This window comes from Oncorhynchus keta, chromosome 22 (assembly GCF_023373465.1).
Source record: "Oncorhynchus keta strain PuntledgeMale-10-30-2019 chromosome 22, Oket_V2, whole genome shotgun sequence".
In the NCBI taxonomy this organism is placed as follows: domain Eukaryota; kingdom Metazoa; phylum Chordata; class Actinopteri; order Salmoniformes; family Salmonidae; genus Oncorhynchus; species Oncorhynchus keta.
This window is the reverse complement of record NC_068442.1, coordinates 13,796,313-13,820,914: the sequence shown is the minus strand read 5'-3', so window position 1 is coordinate 13,820,914 and position 24,602 is coordinate 13,796,313. Positions and strand designations below refer to the sequence as shown.

At 43.8% G+C, this 24,602-nt stretch overlaps 1 protein-coding gene across 2 annotated transcripts; it reads left to right on the top strand.

Annotated features, from left to right (window-relative positions):
* Positions 1–1,384: 1,384 nt before the first annotated feature.
* Positions 1,385–24,602, top strand: mlc1 (modulator of VRAC current 1). Of its 2 annotated transcripts, XM_035798295.2 has the most exons (13): positions 1,391–1,552; positions 5,234–5,342; positions 16,753–17,061; positions 17,388–17,477; positions 17,803–17,856; positions 19,539–19,640; positions 19,878–19,979; positions 22,199–22,270; positions 22,461–22,577; positions 22,769–22,825; positions 22,915–23,037; positions 23,353–23,514; positions 24,028–24,602. In XM_035798295.2, the coding sequence occupies exons 3-13, from the start codon at positions 16,828–16,830 to the stop codon at positions 24,106–24,108; spliced, it is 1,194 nt and encodes a 397-aa protein (XP_035654188.1). In that variant the 5' UTR covers positions 1,391–1,552; positions 5,234–5,342; positions 16,753–16,827; the 3' UTR covers positions 24,109–24,602. The 2 variants fall into 2 exon arrangements, with proteins under 2 accessions (XP_035654187.1, XP_035654188.1); XM_035798294.2 differs by lacking the exon at positions 5,234–5,342 and having other exon boundaries at positions 1,385–1,552.

Sequence of the window (24,602 nt, the reverse complement as noted above, 5' to 3'; positions counted from 1 at the left end):
ATCAATGAACTGCTGCATAATGGACTCCCAACTCTACTCTTTTCCTTCTCCACAGTGTTTTCTCCCTTGGCTGTTTATGTGACAGATTGTTTAGATTCATTGTGCAGTTGGATGTTATTTATTATCAAATTGAGGCCACCATGCTGGCTGCCAGTCTGTCTGCCAGTCTGCCAGCCAACCAGCCAGTCAGCCAGCCAGCCAGTGTCTGTCTGTCTGTCTGTCTGTCTGTCTGTCTGTCTGTCTGTCTGTCTGTCTGTCTGACAGACCTATGCTTTACTGAGACTGAGCAGCCATTCTGTGTCTTACGTTTGTTGAATTGTCCAGTGTGTGTAGAGGGGACGGAGGAAGGTGGAAGGGTGGAGGAGTTGTTGAAGAGTATCCATGGAAACGGCTGTCCAGGAACAATTTTAAACCAAGAGTATACTGCTTTGTTCAGAGTCTGAATGGAATCCCTGCTTGCGGGAACACACACACACACTCTCTCTCTCTCTCTCTCTCTCTCTCTCTCTCTCTCTCTCTCTCTCTCTCTCTCTCTCTCTCTCACACACACACACACTTTAAACACACACAAAAACACTTTAAACAAACACTAATTATATTCAAAAGGATGTAATTTAGGGAAAGGTATTATGGGGAAACTTTCCATCAGATTAGCTGTTGCAGATGTGGCATGAAATCACGTGAACCAAATGCCTCTCTGTCTCCTCTTTTCTAAAGCCCAGCCGGACAATTTGATTTACTGGACTGTGAAGTGTAGCTAGCAACTGTTGGTCAGGCAATGGCAAGGAGCAGGGGGAACTTCTGGAGGGGAGAACCCAGAGTTATTTAACTGGAACAATGAGATTATTCTCGCTGTGTGTGTGTTTGTTTGTCTGTGTGTGTGTGTGTGTGTGTGTGTGTGTGTGTGTGTGTGTGTGTGTGTGTGTGTGTGTGTGTGTGTGTGTGTGTGTGTGTGTGTGTGTGTGTGTGTGTGTGTGTGTGTGTGTGTGTGTGTGTGTGTGTGTGTGTGACTGTTTGTCCCCATATCTTACGGAATTTGTGCGTGTCCGTGTGTTTGACCAAGTATCTGGGCCTGACTCTGTGTATTAGCTAAAGTGTGTTTGTATGTTCTGGGTGTGTGAGTAGATGGGTGGAAGGACAGAAGGGAAAGGTGGTCTGCCCTATCTATCTCTGCCCCTAGCGCGAGCCCCTTCTCCCCTTGTTTCTCTCCCCTCCTCCTCTCCTTTCCACCTCTCCTCTCCCCTCTTTGTCATTCACAGGCTGTATGCCTCTGGCACAGAACGCGCTGGCAGCCTGAGAGGCATGGGTTTTTGTTCCCCTCTTTGAAAACAGCTAGCTCCAGAATTTTGTTGTCTCTTCTAAAGAGAGTGAGAGAGAGGGAGGGTGAGAGTGGGAGAGGGAGGGAGAGAGAGGGGGAGAGGGAAGAAACTGCTTTCCGAACGACAAAAACAAGTGTCTTCTATATGGGATTATAAAATTGCTGTGTGTTCTTTGAGAGAGATCTTGTGGGTAGATAAGTTGGGGAGATACTACAAGACGGACAACTAAACAGGTGAGTGGGAGAGGAAGACAAGGGAACGGGAGATGAGAGGAGGGGAAGGAGAGGGTGGAAAGGGGGGTGTTTGAGTCAGATGAGACCTGTAAGAGAGAAGGGAGTGGGTGTTGTTTTTGAAGTTCTGTAGGATTCATTGATGTGTGAACATTCATTTGCGTGTACTTCCATTTGTATTGATCTTGTTCCTTGATATCCCATTTTTATCTTCTATCCAATCAAACTTATACCTATTTTTCCTACACACCATTTTCACCCAGAGGTACATTTTATTTATTTTACCTTCATTTAACTAGGCAAGTCAGTTAAGAACAAATTCTTATTTTCAATGACGGCCTAGGAACAGTGGGTTAACTGCCTGTTCAGGGGCAGAACGACAGATCTGTACCTTGTCAGCTCGGGATTTGAACTTGCAACCTTTCAGTTACTAGTCCAACACTCTAACCACTAGGCTACCCTGCCGCCCCTATGTACCCAGAGGTACATAATGCTCTCAGATGTTGTTTAGTCTGAACTACTTTGATGAATATAACTCATAATACATCTTGTTGATCTTCTATATTTTTTATTGGAAAGAAGATTCAAGAAATCAAGATTAATGGTAAAGAAAACTATTTTGTCTTATGACACTTTGTGCAAAATCCTTATTTAACAACTGATAATTTACTGAAATAACTTATTATTTCCATTTGTGCAGCCATTTTATTTCCCTAAAGAACCAAAGATATTGATGTTATTGTTTGATCCCGATTCTGATTCCTCAAAGTGCCTGAATGTCAGATACTGATTCTGTACTTCTGACAAAGTGTTGGAGCCCTTTTTCCTGCAGTCAAATGACCATGGGTGGAATGTTATTCATATTTTTCATATTTTCATAATTAATCAATATTATTCAACAACAAAAAACTGCCTAAAAGCCCGTGTTTCTACACACTTAGAAAAAAAGGGTCTATCTAGAACCCTTCTTCGGCTGTCCCCAGGGACGAACTGGGAATGAAAAATGGCCCTGGACTTTTTGACTCAGACCGGCCCACCAAAACCCCCCAGCGATACACCACCATCCACACAACCCACGCCACACTTAATGAAAAACAAGATTACTGAACAATATTTATAACAACGACTTTAGTAAAATAGATGTAAAATAGAACAAGGGGGATGTGTTGCTCTTAGGGGGAGGCTGGCTGGAAGGAGCACATATTGGCACAATGGCACTGGCAGCAAGGTGGCGAGAATCTCTGGGACCATCTGACCAGTAAAATAAACAATACAGGAAGACATTTGTGGGTGAAAAGACGGGTGAGTAGGCAAGTCATAGAATAAAATTAAAATAAACATATTTCCTACCTTGTTAAATTAGCCATTTCTGCAGCAGCTCACTTCTCTCATCAAGGCCATCTATAACCAGGTCATGGTCTAGGGCCGTTAAAACATCTCACTCAGTAGCCATGACCATAAAAGCCTCCAGGTGCTGTTGAGATAGAGTGCTCCTTTGCCTACTGTTGATGAATTTCAGAGTAGAGAAGCTCTGCTCGCAAGCTACCTGGGTTACTGACAGGGTAAGTAGGAACTTCTAAGCAAGGCCCAGGATGTGGTATGCGTCGGTCAATAGGTTGTACTAACTAAGAATACAGTAGCAACACACTGGACAGTCCTTGCAAGATGAACAGCTCTTGTTCACCATCTCCATGTCGTCTTCATTTCCTTCAGGTCCATAGTCCTCCATAGTCCTGGTTGTGTATTCTTCAAATCACGATTATTTTGATCTCTCTGGGATCGTTCGGGATGGTAGCGTCCCACCTCACCAACAGCCAGTGAAATTGCAGGGCGCCAAATTCAAAACAACAGAAATCTCATAATTATAATTCCTCAACCATGCAAGTATTTTAGACAATTTTAAATATACACTTCTCGTTAATCCAACCACGGTGTCCGATTTCAAAAAGGCTTTTCGGCGAAAGCAGAACATATTATTATGTTAGGTCAGCAACTAGTCACAGAAAGCATTCAGCCATTTTCCAACTAAAGAGAGGTGTCACAAAAAGCAGAAATATAGATCAATTGAATCACTAACCTTTGACGATCTTCATCAGATGACACTCCCGAGACTCAATGTTACACAATACATGTATGTTTTGTTCGATCAAGTTCATATTTATATCCAAAAACCTCAGTTTACATTGATGCCATGTTCAGAAGTGCCTCCAAAACATCCGGAGAAATTGCAGAGAGCCACATCAAATAACAGAAATACTCATCATAAACTTTGATGAAATATACATGTTTTACATAGAATTAAATAAAAACTTGTTCTTAATGCAACCACTGTGTCAGATTTCAAAAAAGCTTTACGGCAAAAGCACAATATTCAATAATCTGAGAACAGCGTTCAGCCACAAAAGCAAGCCATACAGTTACCTGCCAAATTGTGGAGTCAACAAAAGTCATAAATAGCATTATAAATCTTCACTTACCTTTACTGATCTTCGTTGGAATGCAGTCCCAGGACTCCCACTTCCACAAGAAATTTTTGTTTTGTTCGATTACGTTCATATTTAAAAACAAATACCTACGTTTTGTTCGCGCGTTTAGTTCACTATTCCAAAGGCACAGTGCGCGAGTGTAAAATCCAGACGAAAAGTCAAAAGAGTTCCATTACAGTTTGTAGAAACATGTCAAACGATGTTTACAATCAATCCTTAGGGTCTTTTTATAATAAATCTTCAATAATATTCCAACCGGACAATAGCGTATTCATTACAGAGGAAAAAGAAGGCACGGCGTGACCAAGCAGTAAACAACTGATTGGCCACAGCCTAGTCCACTTGTTGAAACAGCTCTTATTCGACACCCTTCCACAATAGAAGCCTCAAACAACTTTCTAAATACTATTGACATCTGCTGGAAGCCTTGGGAAGTGCAATCTGGCCCCATAGACACAGCATATTGGATAGGCAATCACTTAATTGAAACTACAAAACCTCAGATTTCCCACTTCCTGGTTGGATTTGTCTCAGGTTTTCACCTGCCATATGAGTTCTGTTATACTCACAGACATCATTCAAACCGTTTTAGAAACTTCAGAGTGTTTTCTATCCAATACTACTAATAATATGCATACATCTGGGACAGAGTAGCAGGCAGTTTACTCTGGGCACCTTATTCATCCATGCTACTCAATACTGCCCCCTGTCACCAAGAAGTTTTAACCTAGTCCACTGTTCTACCAGACTCATGAGCTCACTCTGTAAATTGGTCACCGTTGCTCTGCTGTCAAATTTGATAAAACATTGTCTTAGTTATTGAAGGGCTGTCTGTGGAAGGGCTGTCTGTGGAAGGCCACTGGCACTGGATGTTAGCTGACTAAAGTGTTTAGGGTCCAGAAGAGCCATGTCGGCATACAAAGTGCCATTACTCAGAAATTGCCGATGGATGCTATCTATAATTGTATCCAGAATTTGATTATGGACACCAATCCTGTATGCACTCTCTGCCCAAGTCTCATCTTGTGCCATCTCTCCAGGCATGGTTTCCTTCTTTCTAGCCCTTTTCGTTGGCAGAGTGGTCTCTAACTCCTAGCTCTGTTTTCTCATCCCGTTCCTGCAACTTTCTGTTGGCCCACTGGACAAATGGGTCTGCAGCAGCCTTGACTTTTTCAAAATCTCTTGATGTTCCTTTCAGCTGCTCCTCTGTAGACATACGATGCGCAGACAGAATGTCCATTCCACTTGTTTGAAGATATTTTGAGACTGGTGAGGTGACCTGAATAATTCTGAGGAATATCTGAGCTGTAAGTATTGTTTCATACTTCAGCAACCCCTCAATGTATCCTTGTGCTTTGACCCATGCAATGGTGTTGATGTTTTTCTGATCTTGTATGGTTGACAGAGTGAGAAGGACATCAACATACAGACCCTCATCTGGATTTCCAAAAGTTCCAAAGCCTTTCTTTAAGGCACTGTCTTTAGCCCACCAGCGTGTCTCTCCAATTGGAGCAAGACGTCTGTGTCTTTGGTCCTTGCTCTCCTTCTCCCAAATGTTCATCCTCTGGTAGGATTCACGGAAGAACACAGCTATGTTGTTAAGAAATACATAACCAACGGTTATCATTTTTTTAGGTTTTGTTCCATCGTTAAATCCTTTTGCAAGAAAAATGGTCTTCAGTCAAGGCAAAAAGTTTTGAGAATGACACAAATATACATTTTCACAGTCTGCTGCCTCAGTATGTATGATGGCAATTTGCATATACTCCAGAATGTTATGAAGAGTGATCAGATGAATTGCAATTAATTGCAAAGTCCCTCTTTGCCATGCAAATGAACTGAATCCCCCCCAAAAAAATTCCACTGCATTTCAGCCCTTCCACAAAAGGACCAGCTCACATCATGACAGTGATTCTCTCATTAACATAGGTGTGAGTGTTGACGAGGACAAGGCTGGAGATCATTCTGTCACGCTGATTGAGTTCGAAGAACAGACTGGATGCTTCAAAAGGAGGGTGGTGCTTGGAATCATTGTTCTTCCTCTGTCAACCATGGTTACCTGCAAGGAAACACGTGTCATCATCATTGCTTTGCACAAAAGGGCTTCACAGACAAGGATATTGCATACCTTAAGGGAAGATTTCGGCAGTTGCTGTATGGTTAGTGAGAAAGTCCATATTGCAAATGTATGGTCCCTTACTAGACGTCCGAAATCGTTTGTAAAATTCGCAGACGGCGTCGGGCCGAGCGGCAGGGCCGGACCTACCAGGAAGTCATCAAATGAACTTTGTCGGACATTCGGTTTCCGTTTTACAAAAATAATAAGATTTTGGTCATTTTTCCGCTGTCCCGGAAATTCCCAGAAGAGGGCATAAGCAATCATATTGCTATTGGACAAAACATCACGATTCACGACGGGGCCTGATCTCGAAAACTGAAAATATTTAGAAGCCGAAACTTGGTGAGCGTAGGTTTGGCATAATGGGCAGTTGGCCCCGAACAAGATGGCGTCTAGGCCTCAACGGTTTTTGAGTTATGGCCATTTATCTGGGATTAAAGGTCCAAAATGAAAATAGAGAAATTATTTTTCCACTTCACGTCAAAGTCAAGGAGCCTCCGGTGTCAATAAAAAAAGAACCAGCCATTTATCTATCGTCATTTAAGAGAAATCGTACGATGACAGATTGGTGATGTTCACAGATAGGTGTTTTTTTTTCAATGGTTACAGATCCAGTTGCGGGGTGTTCTTACGAATCTTTTTAAAGTGTGCTGCGGAGCTCTGTGAGATTTCTGTGATTTTCTATGATTTTCTGAAATAACACACACTCACTAAACCCTCTGTAAATAACTCAGTTCTTAACGTAAAGACTTAAAACTCAGGATTCTGTAAAGGCATACCCAAATCAGAATATGAGTTTATTTATAGCTTCCTGTGCCAACCGGAAGTGCCTTAAATGGTGTCACAGTGGCAGTTTCCAAGGGATAAAAAGGTCCGATCTTTTCAAAACTTCATATGCGTGATTAGGCAACCCCCATAAACTGTAAGGCAGTCATTTCTCCCAACAGATGTCAAAGAAAAGCTCTCTCTCACACACACACACACACACAGAAACACACACACAGCAAGGATGGAGTGACAAAGTGCGGTGCTTAAAGACACACAAAGCCTACAATGGCATTTCCATATTCCCTAGGCCATGCCGAGTTCAACGAGATGCCCCGCTTGACCGTAGCTCGCTCAGTCGAAGCACAGCGTCCATTAGAAAAGTAGGCCCAAAATGAAGGCTGGCCCTCAATGTCATTTGCTTTTGGGTGACAGTGAGAGAACTGTTAGAGTGAGAAGCACAATTCGACCTCAGGTACGTTCCTAAGGTCCTCCCGATCCGTGCAAGCCTAACCTTGACCACGTGGCATTAACCCTTAACAGTTAAAAGAAGGTGTTTACATCAAACAGTTTGCATTGACCTCTCTCCTCATAGGAATACATTGCCTGCACCTCTAAATTCAACCTGAAGCCTATGTGGGTTATGAATGTGGGTTATGGAAAACTAAATCACACAGACACACAACTTGGAAGGAGTAACGTATTGGGGTGCGTAGAGACTGACATTGCCTCCAATAGTTAGCTTTGTTCGAGCTAAAAAAGAACCGTCAGACCTAGAGTTCCGAAACTTTAGAAACCTGTTCTAGACCTCAGGTCGATAGTGCGTGGTGAGTTAGGTGGCTCTAGAAGGTTCTCGGACCGAGAAACAGCCTCGTACATTTGCAATGACTTCAATTCATTTTGACCATTACGAAAATGATGACATTTAGAAAAGTCTCAGAGACACAAGACTAGGTGCATTGAAACCGGCTCGGCCCATAGAGACGGACCCCAACGTTTCTGTCTGATAGCTCATTCAAGGACCCCATAGCAAGGCATGGAAAAAAGTGGATTTTCAGCACCAATTAGGGTTTTACTCGGGCACCGAAGGACCTATCGAGCCGAAACTCGGGATTCGGGATCGCCTCACATAGGCCTTCACATAATGTCCGACCTGGACCCGCAGCTAGAACGTAACTATGTGTTTTACGTTTTTATTATGTTTTAAACTAAAGGCGCTGTGAATTATGAGCCTGCTCTGACATATGTAATAGTTGGCTTCTAAATGAGTTGGAAAAAGTGGGTTTGGTGTCAATTGGTATCAGAATGACATCTAATTGACTGATGGACACTGACTTGCTAGTTGACTTTTGTACATTAGCAATATGTTTAAACGGAGAGGGACCATCACCAAAATGGCATTCTGAAATCAACCCTAACGAGCGATTGAGATGAACCAGAATCACTGCCCAGCCATCCCGAGTTCATCGGGCCAGTCAATTTCACATTCCTGCAGGATTTTTATAGCATGACAAATCCGTGATGGTACCTGCCCATTGAACCATATTGCAAATGCACAGTGACTTTGCAAAAGTAAGAAAACATAAACAAATGGACATAATGAAATCACCATATTTTTATTTTTGGGTTACCAGTTGCACAACAATGCACGTGCATTTGCAATATGATTCTATAGTGAAAAAACATCACCTAATGGACATTCTGAAATCAAACCTAACGAGCGATTGAGATTAACCAGAATCACTGCCCAGCCATCCCGAGTTCATCGGGTCAGTCAATTTCACATTCCTGCAGGATTTTTATAGCATGACAAATTCGTGATGGTACCTGCCCATTGAACCATATTGCACATGCACAGTGACTTTGCAAACGTGAGAAAACATCACCAAATGGACATGATGAAATCAACACAACGAGTGATGGAAAGGTACAACTATCACTGCTCGGCCATCCTGTGTTCATCAGACCAGTCAATTTAGCATTTTTGAGCATGTCAAATTTCACATGGTAAATGCCCATTGAAACATATTGCAAATGCACGTGCATTTGCAATATGATTCAATAGTGAAAAAACAATCAAATGGACATGATGAAATCAACACAACGAGTGATGGAAAGGTACAACTATCACTGCCAGGCCACCCTGTGTTCATCAGGCCAGTCAATTTTGCATTTTTGAGCATGTCAAATTTCATATGGTAAATGCCCATCGAACCATATTGCAAATGCACGTGCACTTGCAATATGATTCTATAGTGAAAAAACATCACCAAATGGACATGATGAAATCCACACAACGAGTGATGGAAAGGAACAACTATCACTGCCCGGCCATCCTGTGTTCCCATAGCGGGCATTAATATCAGAATGACCGGTAAATGCATTTACAACCATATTTTTATTTTTGGGTTACCAGGTGCCTATTTTCAATCACCAGTTGCACAACAATGCGTATCCATCCGAATATTTTAAACAGTCCATAAAGCACTCAGGACAGCCCCCATAGATAGAGGGCCGTAGTAGGGTACTCCCATAGTGGGCATGAACAATAGGAGTCCCGGTAAATGCATTTACAACCATATTTTTATTTTTGGGTTACCAGTTGCACAACAATGCACGTGCATTTGCAATATGATTCTATAGTGAAAAAACATCACCAAATGGACATGATGAAATCAACACAACGAGTGATGGAAAGGAACAACTATCACTGTCAGGCCATCCTGTGTTCATCAGGCCAGTCAATTTTGCATTCCTGCAGGATTTTTATAGCATGACAAAATCGTGATGGTACATGTCCATTGAACCATATTGCAAATGCACAGTGACTTTGCAAAAGTGAGAAAACATAAACAAATGGACATGATGAAATCAACACAACGAGTGATGGAAAGGTACAACTATCACTGCTCGGCCATCCTGTGTTCATCAGGCCAGTCAATTTAGCATTTTTGAGCATGTCAAATTTCATATGGTAAATGCCCATTGAAACATATTGCAAATGCACGTGCATTTGCAATATGATTCTATAGTGAAAAAACGTCACCAAATGGACATGATGAAATCAACACAACGAGTGATGGAAAGGAACAACTATAACTGCCCGGCCATCCCGAGTTCATGAGGCCAGTCAATTTTGCATTTCTGCAGGATTTTTGAGCATGTCAAATTTCTTATGGCATTTGGCCCCAAAAAAAGTTACTTTTAACTTTGACTTTTGACTTCCTATGAAATCATATTGTAAATGGACAAATCATATTCCTTATGCACAAGTTAAAAAAAAATATGATAATAAAATACAACTAAAGTATGTTGATACAGTTCTTATACGTGTGTAATTGACACAAAATTTGAAAGAATTTCGAAAAACGGGCCAGAAAGCACTTTTTTAAGGGTGTGTGAAGTTTTTTACAAAATTTTGACATTTTTGACTTTTGACTTTTGACTTCCTATGAAATCATATTGAAAATGGACAAAACATATTACTTATGCGCATGTAAAAAAATATATATATATGATAATAAAATTGGACAAAAGTATATTCATACAGTTCTTACACATGTGTAATTGACAAAAAAATCGAAAGAATTTCGAAAAACGGTCCAGAAAGCACTTTTTTAAGGGGTGATAAGTTTTTGACAAAAAAATCACTTTTTCAAAATTTTGCTTTTGGACGTTGACTTGGGTTACATTTCCAATATGAAAAACCATGGTGGAGCGGATTCGCCACCTGTTGAATTTTTAAAGTGTTACAACTGGCAATTGCCATATGGCATTTGCAATACAATGCATGAATCAACGCCGAATTGGGTGGTATTGGACAATGTGTATATGGTTTGTCTGATGCCAATGACTTCCCATTCATTTTTGTCCAATACAGGGGGGTCTTCCCTTACTGCAGGTAGGATTGCACCTAAATCAACAATTTATCAGATCATCAAAAACTTCAAGGAGAGCGGTTGAATTGTTGTGAAGAAGGCTTCATGGCGCCCAAGAAAGTCCAGCAAGTGCCAGGACTGTCTCCTAAAGTTAATTCAGCTGCGGGATCGGGGCACCACCAGTACAGAGCTTTCTCAGGAATGGCAGCAGGCAGGTGTGAGTGCATCTGCATGCACAGTGAGGCAAAGACTTTTGGAGCATGGCCTGGTGTCAAGAATGGCAGCAAAGAAGCCACTTCTCTCCAGGAAAAACATCAGGGACAGACTGATATTATACAGACACATCCTCAGAGAGCAACTTCTCCCAACCATCCAGGAACAGTTTGGTGATGAACAATGCCTTTTCCAGCATGATGGAGCACCTTGACATAAGGCAAAAGTGATAAAGTGATAACAAAGTGGCTCGGGGAACAAAACTTCGATATTTTGGGTCCATGGCCAGGAAACTCCCCAGACCTTAATCCCATTGAGAACTTGTGGTCAATCCTCAAGAGGCGGGTGGACAAACAAAAACCCACAAATTCTGACAAACTCCAAGCATTGATTATGCAAGAATGGGCTGCCATCAGTCAGGATGTAGCCCAAAAGTTAATTGACAGCATGCCAGGGTGGATTGCAGAGGTCTTGAAAAAGAAGGGTCAACACTGCAAACATTGACTCTTTGCATCAACTTCATGTAATTGTCAATAAAAGCCTTTGACACTTATGAAATGCTTGTAATTATAATTTAGTATTCCATAGTAACATCTGACAAAAATATCTAAAGACACTGAAGCAGCAAACTTTGTGGAAATTAATATTTGTGTCATTCTCAAAACTTTTTGGACACAACTGTACATTGGTGGTTAGTCTCTAAGTACTAACTTGTTAATAATCATAACCATTCATGCATAACAATGACTTTAACATTTCGAAAGTTTGCTGTAGTACGTCAACCTTGTTTTAATGTCCAGCCCCATCCAGGCTGTGATTGGTCTGTTCACAAAAAGTGACATTGACGAGCGCTTGTTTCAACAAAAGGCACCCGATATAGCTAAATAGCCAGCTAGCTAAACCCAAACATTGCTTATCTTCTCCCTATTGCCTTCTGTCTTACCGCTTCAGCTGCAAAACCTTGACTATTGCTGGGCTCAATGGGCTACTCTCTCTGCTCTCTCTCTCCTCTCTGCTGAAGGTGCCTTTAGGCTCTCTAGGCTGAGATGATTGACTGGTAACGGCGCCAAATTAACTATTTGTTATTTTAAAACATTTGGCTGCATCAGCCTCAAGGGACTTCAACCTCTTCTTCCTCTGCTTATCAGCACCACCTTTTACGTTTTTCTCTTTTTGTTTGTCCATCTTGCTCCACTCCACTATTTATCCAAATGTCACCACTTAACCTCTTATGCAAGGGGGCAGTATTTTCACGTCCGGATGAAAAGAGTGCCTTAAGTAAACTGGCTGTTACTCAGGCCCAGAAGCTAGAATATGCATAGTAGATTTGGATAGAAAACACTCTAAAATTTCCAAAACTGTAAAAATAATGTCTGTCAGTATAACAGAACTCATATGGCAGGCAAAAACTTGAGAAAAATCCAACCAGGAAGGGGGAAATCTGAGGTTTGTAGTTTTTCAAGTGATTGCCTATCCAATATCCAGTGTAAATGGGGTCAGATTGCACTTCCTAGGGCTTCCACTTGATGTCAACAGTCTTTAGAACGTTCTTTCAGGCTTCTATTGTGAATGGGGAGTGAATAAGAGCTGTTTCAACCACTGGTCTGGCTGAAAGCCTTTAGTTTAGTGATGTGGCTCTCTGCAAAATCACTGGATGTTTTGGAGGCAAAACATTACTGAACATAACGCGCCAACTGAGATTTTAGGATATAAATATGAACTTTATCGAACAAAACATACATGTATTGTGTAACATGAAGTCCTATGAGTACCATCTGATGAAGATCATCAAAGGTTAGTGATTCATTTTATATCTATTTCTGCTTTTTGTGACTCCTCTCCTCTGGAAAAAATTGATGTTTTTTTGTGACTAGGCGCTGACCTAACATAATCGCATGGTATGCTTTAGTTGTAAAGCCTTTTTGAAATCGGACACTGTGGTTGGATTAACAACAAGTTTATCTTTAAAATTGTGTATAATACTTGTATGTTTGAGGAATTTGAATTATGGGATTTCTGTTGTTGGCTGTTGTCAAATCGATCCCGTTAACAGGATTTGAGCCCTAGTTAACAGAGATGGGAAAAGGGGCGGTGCCCAGGTAAAGATAGAATGGACTGGACCAAAAGTAATTGGCACGGGAGAGAGAGGCTGACAGATGGGCCAGTCAGTCGCATGGGCTAGTCAGACACACAGCACTTGGTTATTTTAATTTAAGCAGGGGCTGGGATCATTTATATTTTGTGTTGCATGGGCCCCAATTGTCAAGCGGCCCACTGGGAAAACTCCCGGTGCTCCAGATGGCCAGTCCGTCATTGGCTGTCCCCATAGGAGAACCCTTTGAATAACCATTTTTGGTTGCAGGGTTCTCTTATGGGGACAGCTGAAGAACCCTTTTGGAACCCTTTTAAATGTTTCTATCAACAATGACAAGCCACCAGGGTCTGACAACTTGAATGGAAAATTACTGAGAATAATAGCAGATGATATTGCCACTCCTATTTGCCATATCTTCAATCTAAGCCTACTAGAAAGTGTGTGCCCTCAGGCCTGTAGGGAAGCAAAAGTCATTGCGCTACCTAAGAATAATAAAGCCCCCTTTACTGGCTCAAATAGCCGACCAATCAACCTGTTACCAACCCCGAGTAAACTTTGGAAAAAATGGTGTTTGACCAGATACAATGCTATTTTACAGTAAACAAATTGCCAACAAACTTTTAGCACGCTTATAGGGAAGGACATTCAACAAGCACAGCACTTACTCAAATGACTGGTTGAGAGAAATTGATGATGAAAAGATTGTGGGGGCTGTTTTGTTAGACTTCAGTGTGACTTTTGACATTATCGATCATAGTCTGCTGCTGGAAAAACATATGTGTTATGGCTTTACACCACCACCCCCTATATTGTGGATAAAGAGTTACCTGTCTAACAGAACACAGAGGGTGTTCTTTAATGGAAGCATCTCCAACATAATCCAGGTAGAATCATGAATTCCCCAGGGCAGCTGTCTAGGCCCCTTACACATTTTTGCACTTTACTAATGACATGCCACTGGGCGGCAGGGTAGCCTAGTGGTTAGAGCTTTGGACTAGTAACCGGAAGGTTGTGAGTTCAAACCCCCCAGCTGACAAGGTACAAATCTGTCGTTATGCCCCTGAACAGGCAGTTAACCAAGGCCGTCATTGAAAATAAGAATTTGTTCTTAACTGACTTGCCTGGTTAAATAAAGGTAAAAAAAAAACTGCAACACTTAATTTCTTGACGCTACCCATCCCTTAAGCGGGATAATTGTCATCAGCAACCGCTGAATAGCATAGCGCCTCAGTCAAATAATATTACTACATTTACATTACACTTAAGTCATTTAGCAGACGCTCTTATCCAGAGCGACTTACAAATTGGTGCATTCACCTTATGACATCCAGTGGAACAGCCACTTTACAATAGTGCATCTAAATCTTTTAAGGGGGGGGGGGGTGAGAAGGATTACTTTATCCTATCCTAGGTATTCCTTAAAGAGGTGGGGTTTCAGGTGTCTCCGGAAGGTGGTGATTGACTCCGCTGTCCTGGCGTCGTGAGGGAGTTTGTTCCACCATTGGGGGGCCAGAGCAGCGAACAGTTTTGACTGGGCTGAGCGGGAACTGTACTTCCTCAGTGGTAGGGAGGCGAGCAGGCCAGAGGTGGATGAACGCAGTGCCCTTGTTTGGGTGTAGGGCCTGATCAGAGCCTGGAGGTACTGAGGTGCCGTTCCCCTCACAGGGGGGACCCCTGCCTTTATTCTTGAAATCAAGTGCAATATTGCAAAACACAGCTTAGCCTTTTGTTAATCCACCTGTCGTCTCAGATTTTGAAATTATGCTTTACAGCGAAAGCAAACCAAGCGTTTGTGTAAGTTTATCGATCGCATGACAAAACATTAAGTACACTTAGCATCAGGTAGCTTGGTCACGAAAATCAGAAAAGCAATCAAATTAATAATTTACCTTTGATGATCTTCGGATGTTTTCACTTACGAGACTCCCAGTTACACAACAAATTTTCCTTTTGTTCCATAAAGATGATTTTTGTATCCAAAATACCTCCGTTTGTTTGGCGCGTTATGTTCAGAAATCCACAGGAAAGAGCGGTCACGACAACGCAGACAAATTCCAAATAATATCCGTAATGTCCACAGAAACATGTCAAACGTTTTTTATAATCAATCCTCAGGTTGTTTTTTAAATATATAATCGATAATATATCAACCGCAAATGTCTTTCACAGTAGGAGAGGGAAAAGCAATACCTATCCAAAGTCTGTTGCGCTAGCAAAACTCATATGTGACCACGACGTGATGTTATCGTTCTGGCTCATTTTTCAAAATAAAAGCCTGAAACTATGTCTGAAGACTGTTGACACCTTGAGGAAGCGATAGGAAAAGGAATCTGGTTGATATCCCTTTAAATGGAGCAATGGGAGGCTATGGAACATGGAGTTTTCAAAATAGAAGCCACTTCCTGGTTTGATTTTTCTCAGGGTTTCGCCTGCAATATCAGTTCTGTTATACTCACAGACAATATTTTGACAGTTTTGGAAACTTGTGTTTTCTATCCTAATCTGTCAATTATATGCACATTCTAGCATCTGGTCCTGATAAATAGGTCGTTTACTTTGGGAACGTTATTTTTCCAAACATAAAAATAGTGCCCCCTAGCTTCAAGAGGTTATTAACAAAGAGCTGCTGTTAGTACCAGAATGGGTGGCAAGGAATAAGTTAGTCTTACATATATATTTTTTAAACTAGAAGCATTGTATTTGGGACAAATCATTCACTCATCCCTAAACCTCAACTAAATATTGTAATGAATAACGTGGAAATTGAGTAAATTGAGATGGCTAAACTGCTTGGAGTAACAATGGATTATAAACTATCATGGTCAAAACATGTTGATACAACGGTAGCTAAGATGGGGAGAAGTCTGTCCATAATAAAGCTCTGCTCTGCCTTCTTATCAACACTATCAACAAGGGTCCTACAGGCCCTAGTTTTGTCACACTTGGACTACTGTTCAGTCGTGTGGTCAGGTGCCACAAAGAGGGACTTAGGAAAATTACAATTGGCTCAGAACAGGGTAGCACGGCTGTCCCTTAAATGTACAGGAGTAGCTAACATTATTGATATGCATGTCAATCTCTCATGGCTCAAAGTGGAGGAGAGATTGACTTCATCATTACTTGTTTTTGTAAGAAGTGTTGACAAGCTGAATGTACCGAGCTGTCTGATTAAACTACTAGCACACAGCTCAGACACCCATGCATACCTCACAAGACATGCCACCAGAGGTCTTTTCACAATCCCCAAATCCAGAATAGACTATGGGAGGCGCACAGTACTACATAGAGACATGACTACATGGAACTCTATTCCTCATCGGGTAACTGATGCAAGCGGTAGAATCAGATTTAAAAAATAGATAAAAATACCCCTCATGGAACAGCGGGGACTGGGAAGAGACACATACACAGGTACAGCCACGTGCATATGCAGACAAACGCTAGTACTCTACACACACCTACATTGAAATAATGCTGTATGGTGGTATTATCCATTTTTGTATTGTAGATGTGTAGTGGTGTAATAATGTTATGATATGATGTACTGTTTTATCTTTTGTTTTATATGTAATGTAAGTGCCTTAATGTGTTTGGACCCCAGGAAGATTTAACCCACTGCAGTAACAGGTTAATGTCCGCTCTGCCAGACACACACAGGTTCCTCAGACCCAGTGTGACCGTCCCATTGGACTATCTGGGGGCGCTGTCACTCATCTCTCACTATGATGCAGCGGGACGATCTGTCTGCCATGGAGGAGTTCAGCTACACCCAGATGCCCACGCTGGAGAGGGGGGGTGGCGGGGGTACGGTGGGCCGGCGGGGGTGTGCGGAGAGGGAGCGGCCAGAGAGCTACACGGTGGACGTGAGGGCCAGTGACCTGCAGCTTGCCCACTCTGAGAAGCCCATGCACCCCTGCCTCAGCTACAGGACCTGGCTCTACAGCGTCCTCATTGGGGTGAGAGGTCGGGAGGTCAAGAGTTAAAGGGATGGACAAATGTGGTATTCCAAAAACCCAGTGCTGCTGTAATTGATTACTCAATGCCATTGATTGGTTAGAGAGAGCACATACATCGGGTTATTCCATTCACATTCGGGTTTGAAGACAGAAAAACACGAGCATAAAATCATCCCTCAAAGGGGGAATGTACAACCTCCTCACAGGGGTGAGAAAAGAGAACAGGGGTGGGGGAGACAACTTTTTGGTAAGTGAACTCTCCTTTTGGCAGTTTACATGCTAACCATTGTGTGGTGTGTGTGTGTGCACGTGTGTGTGGTTCACAGAGCAGTCTGTTGGTCACAGCAGGCTTCTCTCTCTACCTGGGCAATGTGTTTCCTGCTGCTATGGACTATCTGCGCTGTGCTGCAGGCTCGGTGAGTGGCTCTCAGCTGACCAGAGTCTGAAAACAGGCTGATCCTCATGATCGTTGTTATTATTATGATAATTATCGTTACTTGATAGTACAGTACCTTCAAAATAGAACCCTTACAAGAGCAGAGACACGTGCTTCTAATCATGTTCATTAAAATAAAGGCAAATCTGCCCAGTTACAAAAACGTTTAACACCTGGTGCCTATGAAACAGCATAGCACTGCAGGCAAGCAAATATTGGGAGTATGTACTATATTTGTGTAATCATGCATGCCAGGCTTGAGAGCTACAGAGTGAGATTAGTATTTGTGTGTGTGTTTGTTTCAGAGTGTCCCGGCAGCAGTTGTCAGCTTTGCCATTGCCAAGAACCATCATGTTGCAGTGAGTACACAACAAATAGGCTTACGCTACTCAATGAGCAAATGTGCGTTTGTTGCATGAATGTTGTCCAGGGGCCACTGAGCTAATGCTGTCAGAATGTCCTCTTAATACTGTAAACATGTCCCCGTAATAATTTCAACGTGTCCCCGTAATAATGTCAACGTGTCCCCTTAACCTTAATACTGTAAACATGTCCCCATAATACTGTCAACGTGTCCGCGTAATACTGTAAACATGTCCCCATAATAATATCAGAATGTCCCCTTAATACTGTCAGAATGTCCCCTTAATACTGTAAACATGTCCCCGTAATAATGTCAGAATGTCCCCTTAATACTGTCAGAATGTCCCCGTAATACTGCCAACATGTCCCCTTAATACTGTCAACATGTCCCCTAAATACTGTCAGAATGTCCCCTTAATACTGTTAACATGTCCCCTTAATACTGTCAGAATGTCCCCTTAATACTGCCAACATGTCCCCTTAATACTGTCAGAATGTCTCCTTAATACTGTTAACATGTCCCCTTAATACTGGCAACATGTCCCCTTAATACTGTCAGAATGTCCCCTTAATACGGTCAACATGTCCCCTTAATACTGTCAGAATGTCCCCTTAATACTGTAAACGTGTCCCCTTAATACTGTTAACATGTCCCCGTAATACTGTTAACATGTCCCCTTAATACTCTCAACATGTCCCCTTAATACTGTCAGAATGTCCCCTTAATACTGTCAACATGTCCCCTTAATACTGTCAACATGTCCCCTTAATACTGTCAGAATGTCCCCTTAATACTGTCAGAATGTCCCCTTAATACTGTTAACATGTCCCCTTAATACTGTCAGAATGTCCCCTTAATACTGTCAACATGTCCCATTAATACTGTAAACGTGTCCCCTTAATACTGTTAACATGTCCCCGTAATACTGTTAACATGTCCCCTTAATACTCTCAACATGTCCCCTTAATACTGTCAGAATGTCCCCTTAATACTGTTAACATGTCCCCTTAATACTGTCAGAATCAACATGTCCCCTTAATACTGTCAGAATGTCCCCTTAATACTGTCAGAATGTCAACATGTCCCCTTAATACTGTCAGAATGTCCCATTAATACTGTAAACGTGTCCCCTTAATACTGTTAACATGTCCCCGTAATACTGTTAACATGTCCCTGTAATACTGTCAACATGTCCCCTTAATACTTTTAACATGTACCGTGTAATACTGTTAACATGTCCCTATAATACTGTCAACATGTCCCCTTAACACTGTTAATATGTCCCCGTAATACTTTTAACATGTCCTCTTAATACTGTCAACATGTCCCCTTAATACTGTCAACATGTCCCCTTAATACTGTTATCATGTCCCCGTAACACTGTTAACACCTCCCCATACTGTCAAAATGTCCCCTTAATATTGTCAATATGTCCCCATAATACTGTCAACATGTCCCCTTAATATTGTCAATATGTCCCCATAATACTGTCAACATGTCTCCTTAATACTGTGAACATGTCCCCTTAATACTGTCAACATGTCCCCGTAATACTGTCAACATGTCCCCGTAATACTGTCAACATGTCTCCGTAATACTGTCAACATGTCCCCTTAATACTGTCAACATGTCCCTGATGTAAGTGCTAATAATATATATTACATCTGTGATTGACAGGTGTCAGATTTCCAGGTGGTATTTGTGTCCACCTTCGCTGTGACGACCACTTGCCTGGTGTGGTTTGGCTGTAAGCTGGTGTTGAGTCCCTCTGCTGTCAATGTGAGTCTACAGCCGATCTGTTTTTCTCTTCTCTGTGCACCCTGGATGTAGTTGCCCTAAGGCAAAGCCTTGAGGGGCTTTAATTGTTTGTTTGCATGATACGCTAAAACCTGACTTGCATTACAATCACACACACATGCATGTTGTAGGATACAGATGTTGAATGAATCTCTTTACCTGTCTCTGACAATCTCTCTTCCCTCCTCTGTTTCTCTCCCATGGCCCGCCGCTGTTCAGATCAACTTTAACCTCATCCTGCTGATTCTGCTGGAGGTGCTGATGGCCAGTACAGTCATCCTGTCTGCACGCTCTGCAGAGGACTGCTGTAGCCACAGGAAGGTGTGTGTGTTATTGTTAAAGCTGGGAAACAGTATACAGTATGTGCATGTGTTGGCTGTACTCTTATTTCTCTTATACTGTGGTGGGTAGAATTGTTTGTCTGCATGTCATTATAACATGCCATCCCCCTCTCTCCCCCTCCCTCCGCACTGTATGTCCCCTCTCTCCCCCTCCACACTGTATGTCCTCTCTCTCCCCCTCCCTCCACACTGTATGTCCTCTCTCTCCCCCTCCATACTGTATGTCCTCTCTCTCCCCCTCCGCACTGTATGTCCTCTCTCTCCCCCTCCCTCCACACTGTATGTCCTCTCTCTTCCCCTCTCTCCACACTGTATGTCCTCTCTCTCCCCCTCCCTCCGCACTGTATGTCCTCTCTCTCCCCCTCCACACTGTATGTCCTCTCGCTCCCCCTCCGCACTGTATGTCCTCTCTCTCCCCCTCCCTCCACACTGTATGTCCTCTCTCGTCCCCTCCCTCCACACTGTATGTCCTCTCTCTCCCCCTCCCTCCACACTGTATGTCCTCTCTCTCCCCCTGCCTCCACACTGTGTCCTCTCTCTCCCCCTCCGCACTGTATGTCCTCTCTCTCCCCCTCCCTCCACACTGTATGTCCTCTCTCTTCCCCTCCCTCCACACTGTATGTCCTCTCTCTCCCCCTCCGCACTGTATGTCCTCTCTCTCCCCCTCCACACTGTATGTCCTCTCTCTCCCCCTCCCTCCACACTGTATGTCCTCTCTCTCCCCCTCCACACTGTATGTCCTCTCTCTCCCCTCCATACTGTATGTCCTCTCTCTCCCCTCCCTCCGCACCGTATGTCCCCCCCCCCCTCCACACTGTATGTCCTCTCTCTCCCCCTCCCTCCACATTGTATGTCCTCTCTCTCCCCCTCCGCACTGTATGTCCTCTCTCTCCCCCTCCACACTGTATGTCCTCTCTCTCCCCCTCCTTCCACACTGTATGTCCTCTCTCTCCCCCTCCCTCCACACTGTATGTCCTCTCTCTCCCCTCCGCACTGTATGTCCTCTCTCTCCCCCTCCACACTGTATGTCCTCTCTCTCCCCCTCCACCCTGTATGTCCTCTCTCTCCCCCTCCACACTGTATGTCCTCTCTCTCCCCCTCTACACTGTATGTCCTCTCTCTCCCCCTCCCTCCGCACTGTATGTCCTCTCTCTCCCCCTCCACACTGTATGTCCTCTCTCTCCCCCTCCCTCCGCACTGTATGTCCTCTCTCTCCCCTCCGCACTGTATGTCCTCTCTCTCCCCCTCCACACTGTATGTCCTCTCTCTCCCCCTCCACACTGTATGTCCTCTCTCTCCCCCTCCACACTGTATGTCCTCTCTCTCCACCTCTACACTGTATGTCCTCTCTCTCCCCCTCCCTCCGCACTGTATGTCCTCTCTCTCCCCCTCCACACTGTATGTCCTCTCTCTCCCCCTCCCTCCGCACTGTATGTCCTCTCTCTCCCCCTCCGCACTGTATGTCCTCTCTCTCCCCCTCCACACTGTATTCCCTCTCTCCCCCTCCCTCCCCACTGTATGTCCTCTCTCTCCCCCTCCCTCCGCACTGTATGTCCTCTCTCTCCCCCTCCCTCCGCACTGTATGTCCTCTCTCTCCCCCTCCCTCCGCACTGTATGTCCTCTCTCTCCCCCTCCCTCCGCACTGTATGTCCTCTCTCTCCCCCTCTACACTGTATGTCCTCTCTCTCCCCCTCCCTCCGCACTGTATGTCCTCTCTCTCCCCTCCACACTGTATGTCCTCTCTCTCCCCTCCCTCCGCACTGTATGTCCTCTCTCTCCCCCTCCGCACTGTATGTCCTCTCTCTCCCCCTCCACACTGTATGCCCTCTCTCTCCCCCTCCCTCCGCACTGTATGTCCTCTCTCTCCCCCTCCCTCCGCACTGTATGTCCTCTCTCTCCCCCTCCCTCCGCACTGTATGTCCTCTCTCTCCCCTCCCTCCGCACTGTATGTCCTCTCTCTCCCCCTCTCTCCGCACTGTATGTCCTCTCTCTCCCCCTCCCTCCGCACTGTATGTCCTCTCTCTCCCCCTCTCTCCGCACTGTATGTCCTCTCTCACCCCCTCCCTCCACACTGTATGTCCTCTCTCTTCCCCTCCCTCCGCACTGTATGTCCTCTCTCTTCCCATTCTCTCTCTCTCTCTGATTCTCCCTCTCCCCCACTTTGTACCGCCTCCTTCTCCCTCCCTTTCTCTCCCTCAGCCCGTGACATATGACGGTCCTGTGGTTCTGACACCGGCCGTCTTTCCCACCCGACTTCTAAAGGCCTACTCTGTGAGCACATAGACACTGAGTTTCTGTGTTCATGAATGAGATACATTATTACACATTCTACTATGTACTCTTAACAGTGGCTCTAATGTTTGTACATTGAAACACCACACGTACGCCGGCTACATTGTTGTTCAGCACAGTACACCAGCATTGATACAGCATCCCAATGGTCACTGCTATTTTCTGACAGGTGATTGAGGTGATAGTAGGAATCTCGGCTGTGTTTGGCGGTATCATCGCTCTCAACATGGACGTCTTGCTCCCTGGTCCATACCTGTCTGTCACCTTCTTCTGGATCTTAGTGGCTGTGAGTTAAGCTGCCTGTGTTACATTGGGCCTATATAACAGTGGTTCCAAAAAGTGTTGTACCCACCAAAGAGGCTAATTGTTTGCAGACACATCCCAGTCTTCATTCATGACCCAATAATCTGTCTGTGACTCAGCAATGGGTAAGAGACTGAATCACTTGTGCCTCTATTTTGGTCCCTGTCTCTGCAGTGTTTCCCCAGTGCCATTGCCAGCCATGTCGTGGCAGAATACCCCAACAAGTGCCTGGTGAGTTTTTAAAGGTTATGTATTCTGGACAGGTGTCACGCTCAACCACTACCTCATTGAAGACTATTTATCCTCCCGCCGCCTCTCAGGTGGAGATGCTGATTGCCATCAGCAGTGTGACGTCCCCACTGCTCTTCTCAGCCTCAGGCTTCCTCTCCTGCAGTGTGCTCAGTTTCATTGACATCTTCCTGCATGAGGTGCCTACAGCCAAGGTGAGCTGCCTAGTGCTCTGTGACACAGTAGGTAGAGTCTGTGTAAATAGGATGAGCTCAGAAGGATTGCCTCGGGGAAGCCTCCAGCTCAAAGTCATTGTCCGATTTTGACAAACATGCTCAAGATATAACTAATGACCATCGAGAAATTCAATGAAATATAAAATCATACAGAGCTTTTCATGTGGTGGTTATAACTCAGATAGTGAGTGAATCCCAAAGTTTTGACAAAGGGACATGCGACATTCTCAAGAATGATTCTGTGGTTGTAACTTAGATGATGTACCAATACAACATGTATGTGTGTGTCCCTAGCAATCGTATGAGATCCTGCTGCTGATTCTGATGGCGCTGCTGCTGGTGCAGGCAGTTCTGACTCTGGCCACCGTGGTGCACTGTGCCTCCTACAAGAGCCAGCTCCGCATGGGGGGTCCAGAGTGGGATGACAGCCTGCAGCTCCCAGCCTTCCACTCAGAGGTACACACACATACTGTTCACACAGTCATGCAGACTCCCATAGACATGAACTAGGACCAACACTCTCCTATTGCACTCTCCTATCATACTGCATACAGTCTCTCTCTCTCTTTCTCCCTCTTGCTGTCTCTCTCTCAAACACGCACACATGCACACAGACTCACACACACACATATCTTTAGCAGATGAGATGTTGTGCTCTATGACTCACTGATGAAGATTCACTGATGAAGAGTCACTGACGAAGAGTCACTGATACTTTGACATACTGAGGTGAGAGATGCACCAGCTCTCTGAAAATGTCAGTAATGTGTGAGGAGGAGTGATGCCTATGTCTAAGCTGGTCATTCATGGAAAAACAGTATGTTGTGCATTGACGGTGTGCAGACCGCAGTGACAAAGTACTGTATAACCGTCTCTGCTCTGTCTCTCTATTTCCTTTTCTAAACGATCTCCTCTCCTTTCCTATCCATCCCCTCTTCCCTCTTCCCTCCCTCCATCTTGCTCACTCAGCAACAAGCATCCAATGGAACACTGCGGGAGTTTGACAAAGACAAGGCCTGGAAGGCGGTTGTGGTCCAAATGGCACAGTGAACAGAGGAGGAGGAGAAGGAGGACAAAACAGAAAAGACAGACAAGGGAGAGGAAGAAAAAATAAATAATGAATACCGTCAGTCAGTTTCCCTGTCAGAGAAAATAAAAAGAAAAGGAGCAAGGGGGAGGACAAAAGAGTGAGGGAATGGAGAGGAAGGATACAGTAGGAAGTGTGTGACGTCATAAGCATTCACATATCTCTGAGGTCTACATTTTAAAACATGCTATAACAATCTCCTTACTGTGTACAATCTGTAGACAATTGAGTACTCTCATGCCTCCTTGTACTGTATTTGTGGCACAGTATTCTTTCAGTCTTTGTCTGTATGTAGTTATCTTTATATATAGAGCTTTAGGTCTAATTGATATTTACATGGAGATTTACATATACAACAGACCTTAAGTTTTTTACTATAAAACTTTTGTGTCCTTTAGATACAGTTGGTGATTGTATTCCTGTCATGTCGACAAATAAAACAATTTATACACCATCA

Excerpts from the sequence above, each read along its gene's own strand:
- mlc1 (XM_035798294.2), top strand. The coding sequence starts at position 16,828 with ATGATGCAGCGGGACGATCTGTCTGCCATGGAGGAGTTCAGCTACACC. Across the intron at positions 19,980-22,198 it reads ACTGCTGTAGCCACAGGAAG|CCCGTGACATATGACGGTCC; the intron begins GTGTGTGTGTTA and ends TCTCTCCCTCAG. Across the intron at positions 22,271-22,460 it reads GACTTCTAAAGGCCTACTCT|GTGATTGAGGTGATAGTAGG; the intron begins GTGAGCACATAG and ends ATTTTCTGACAG.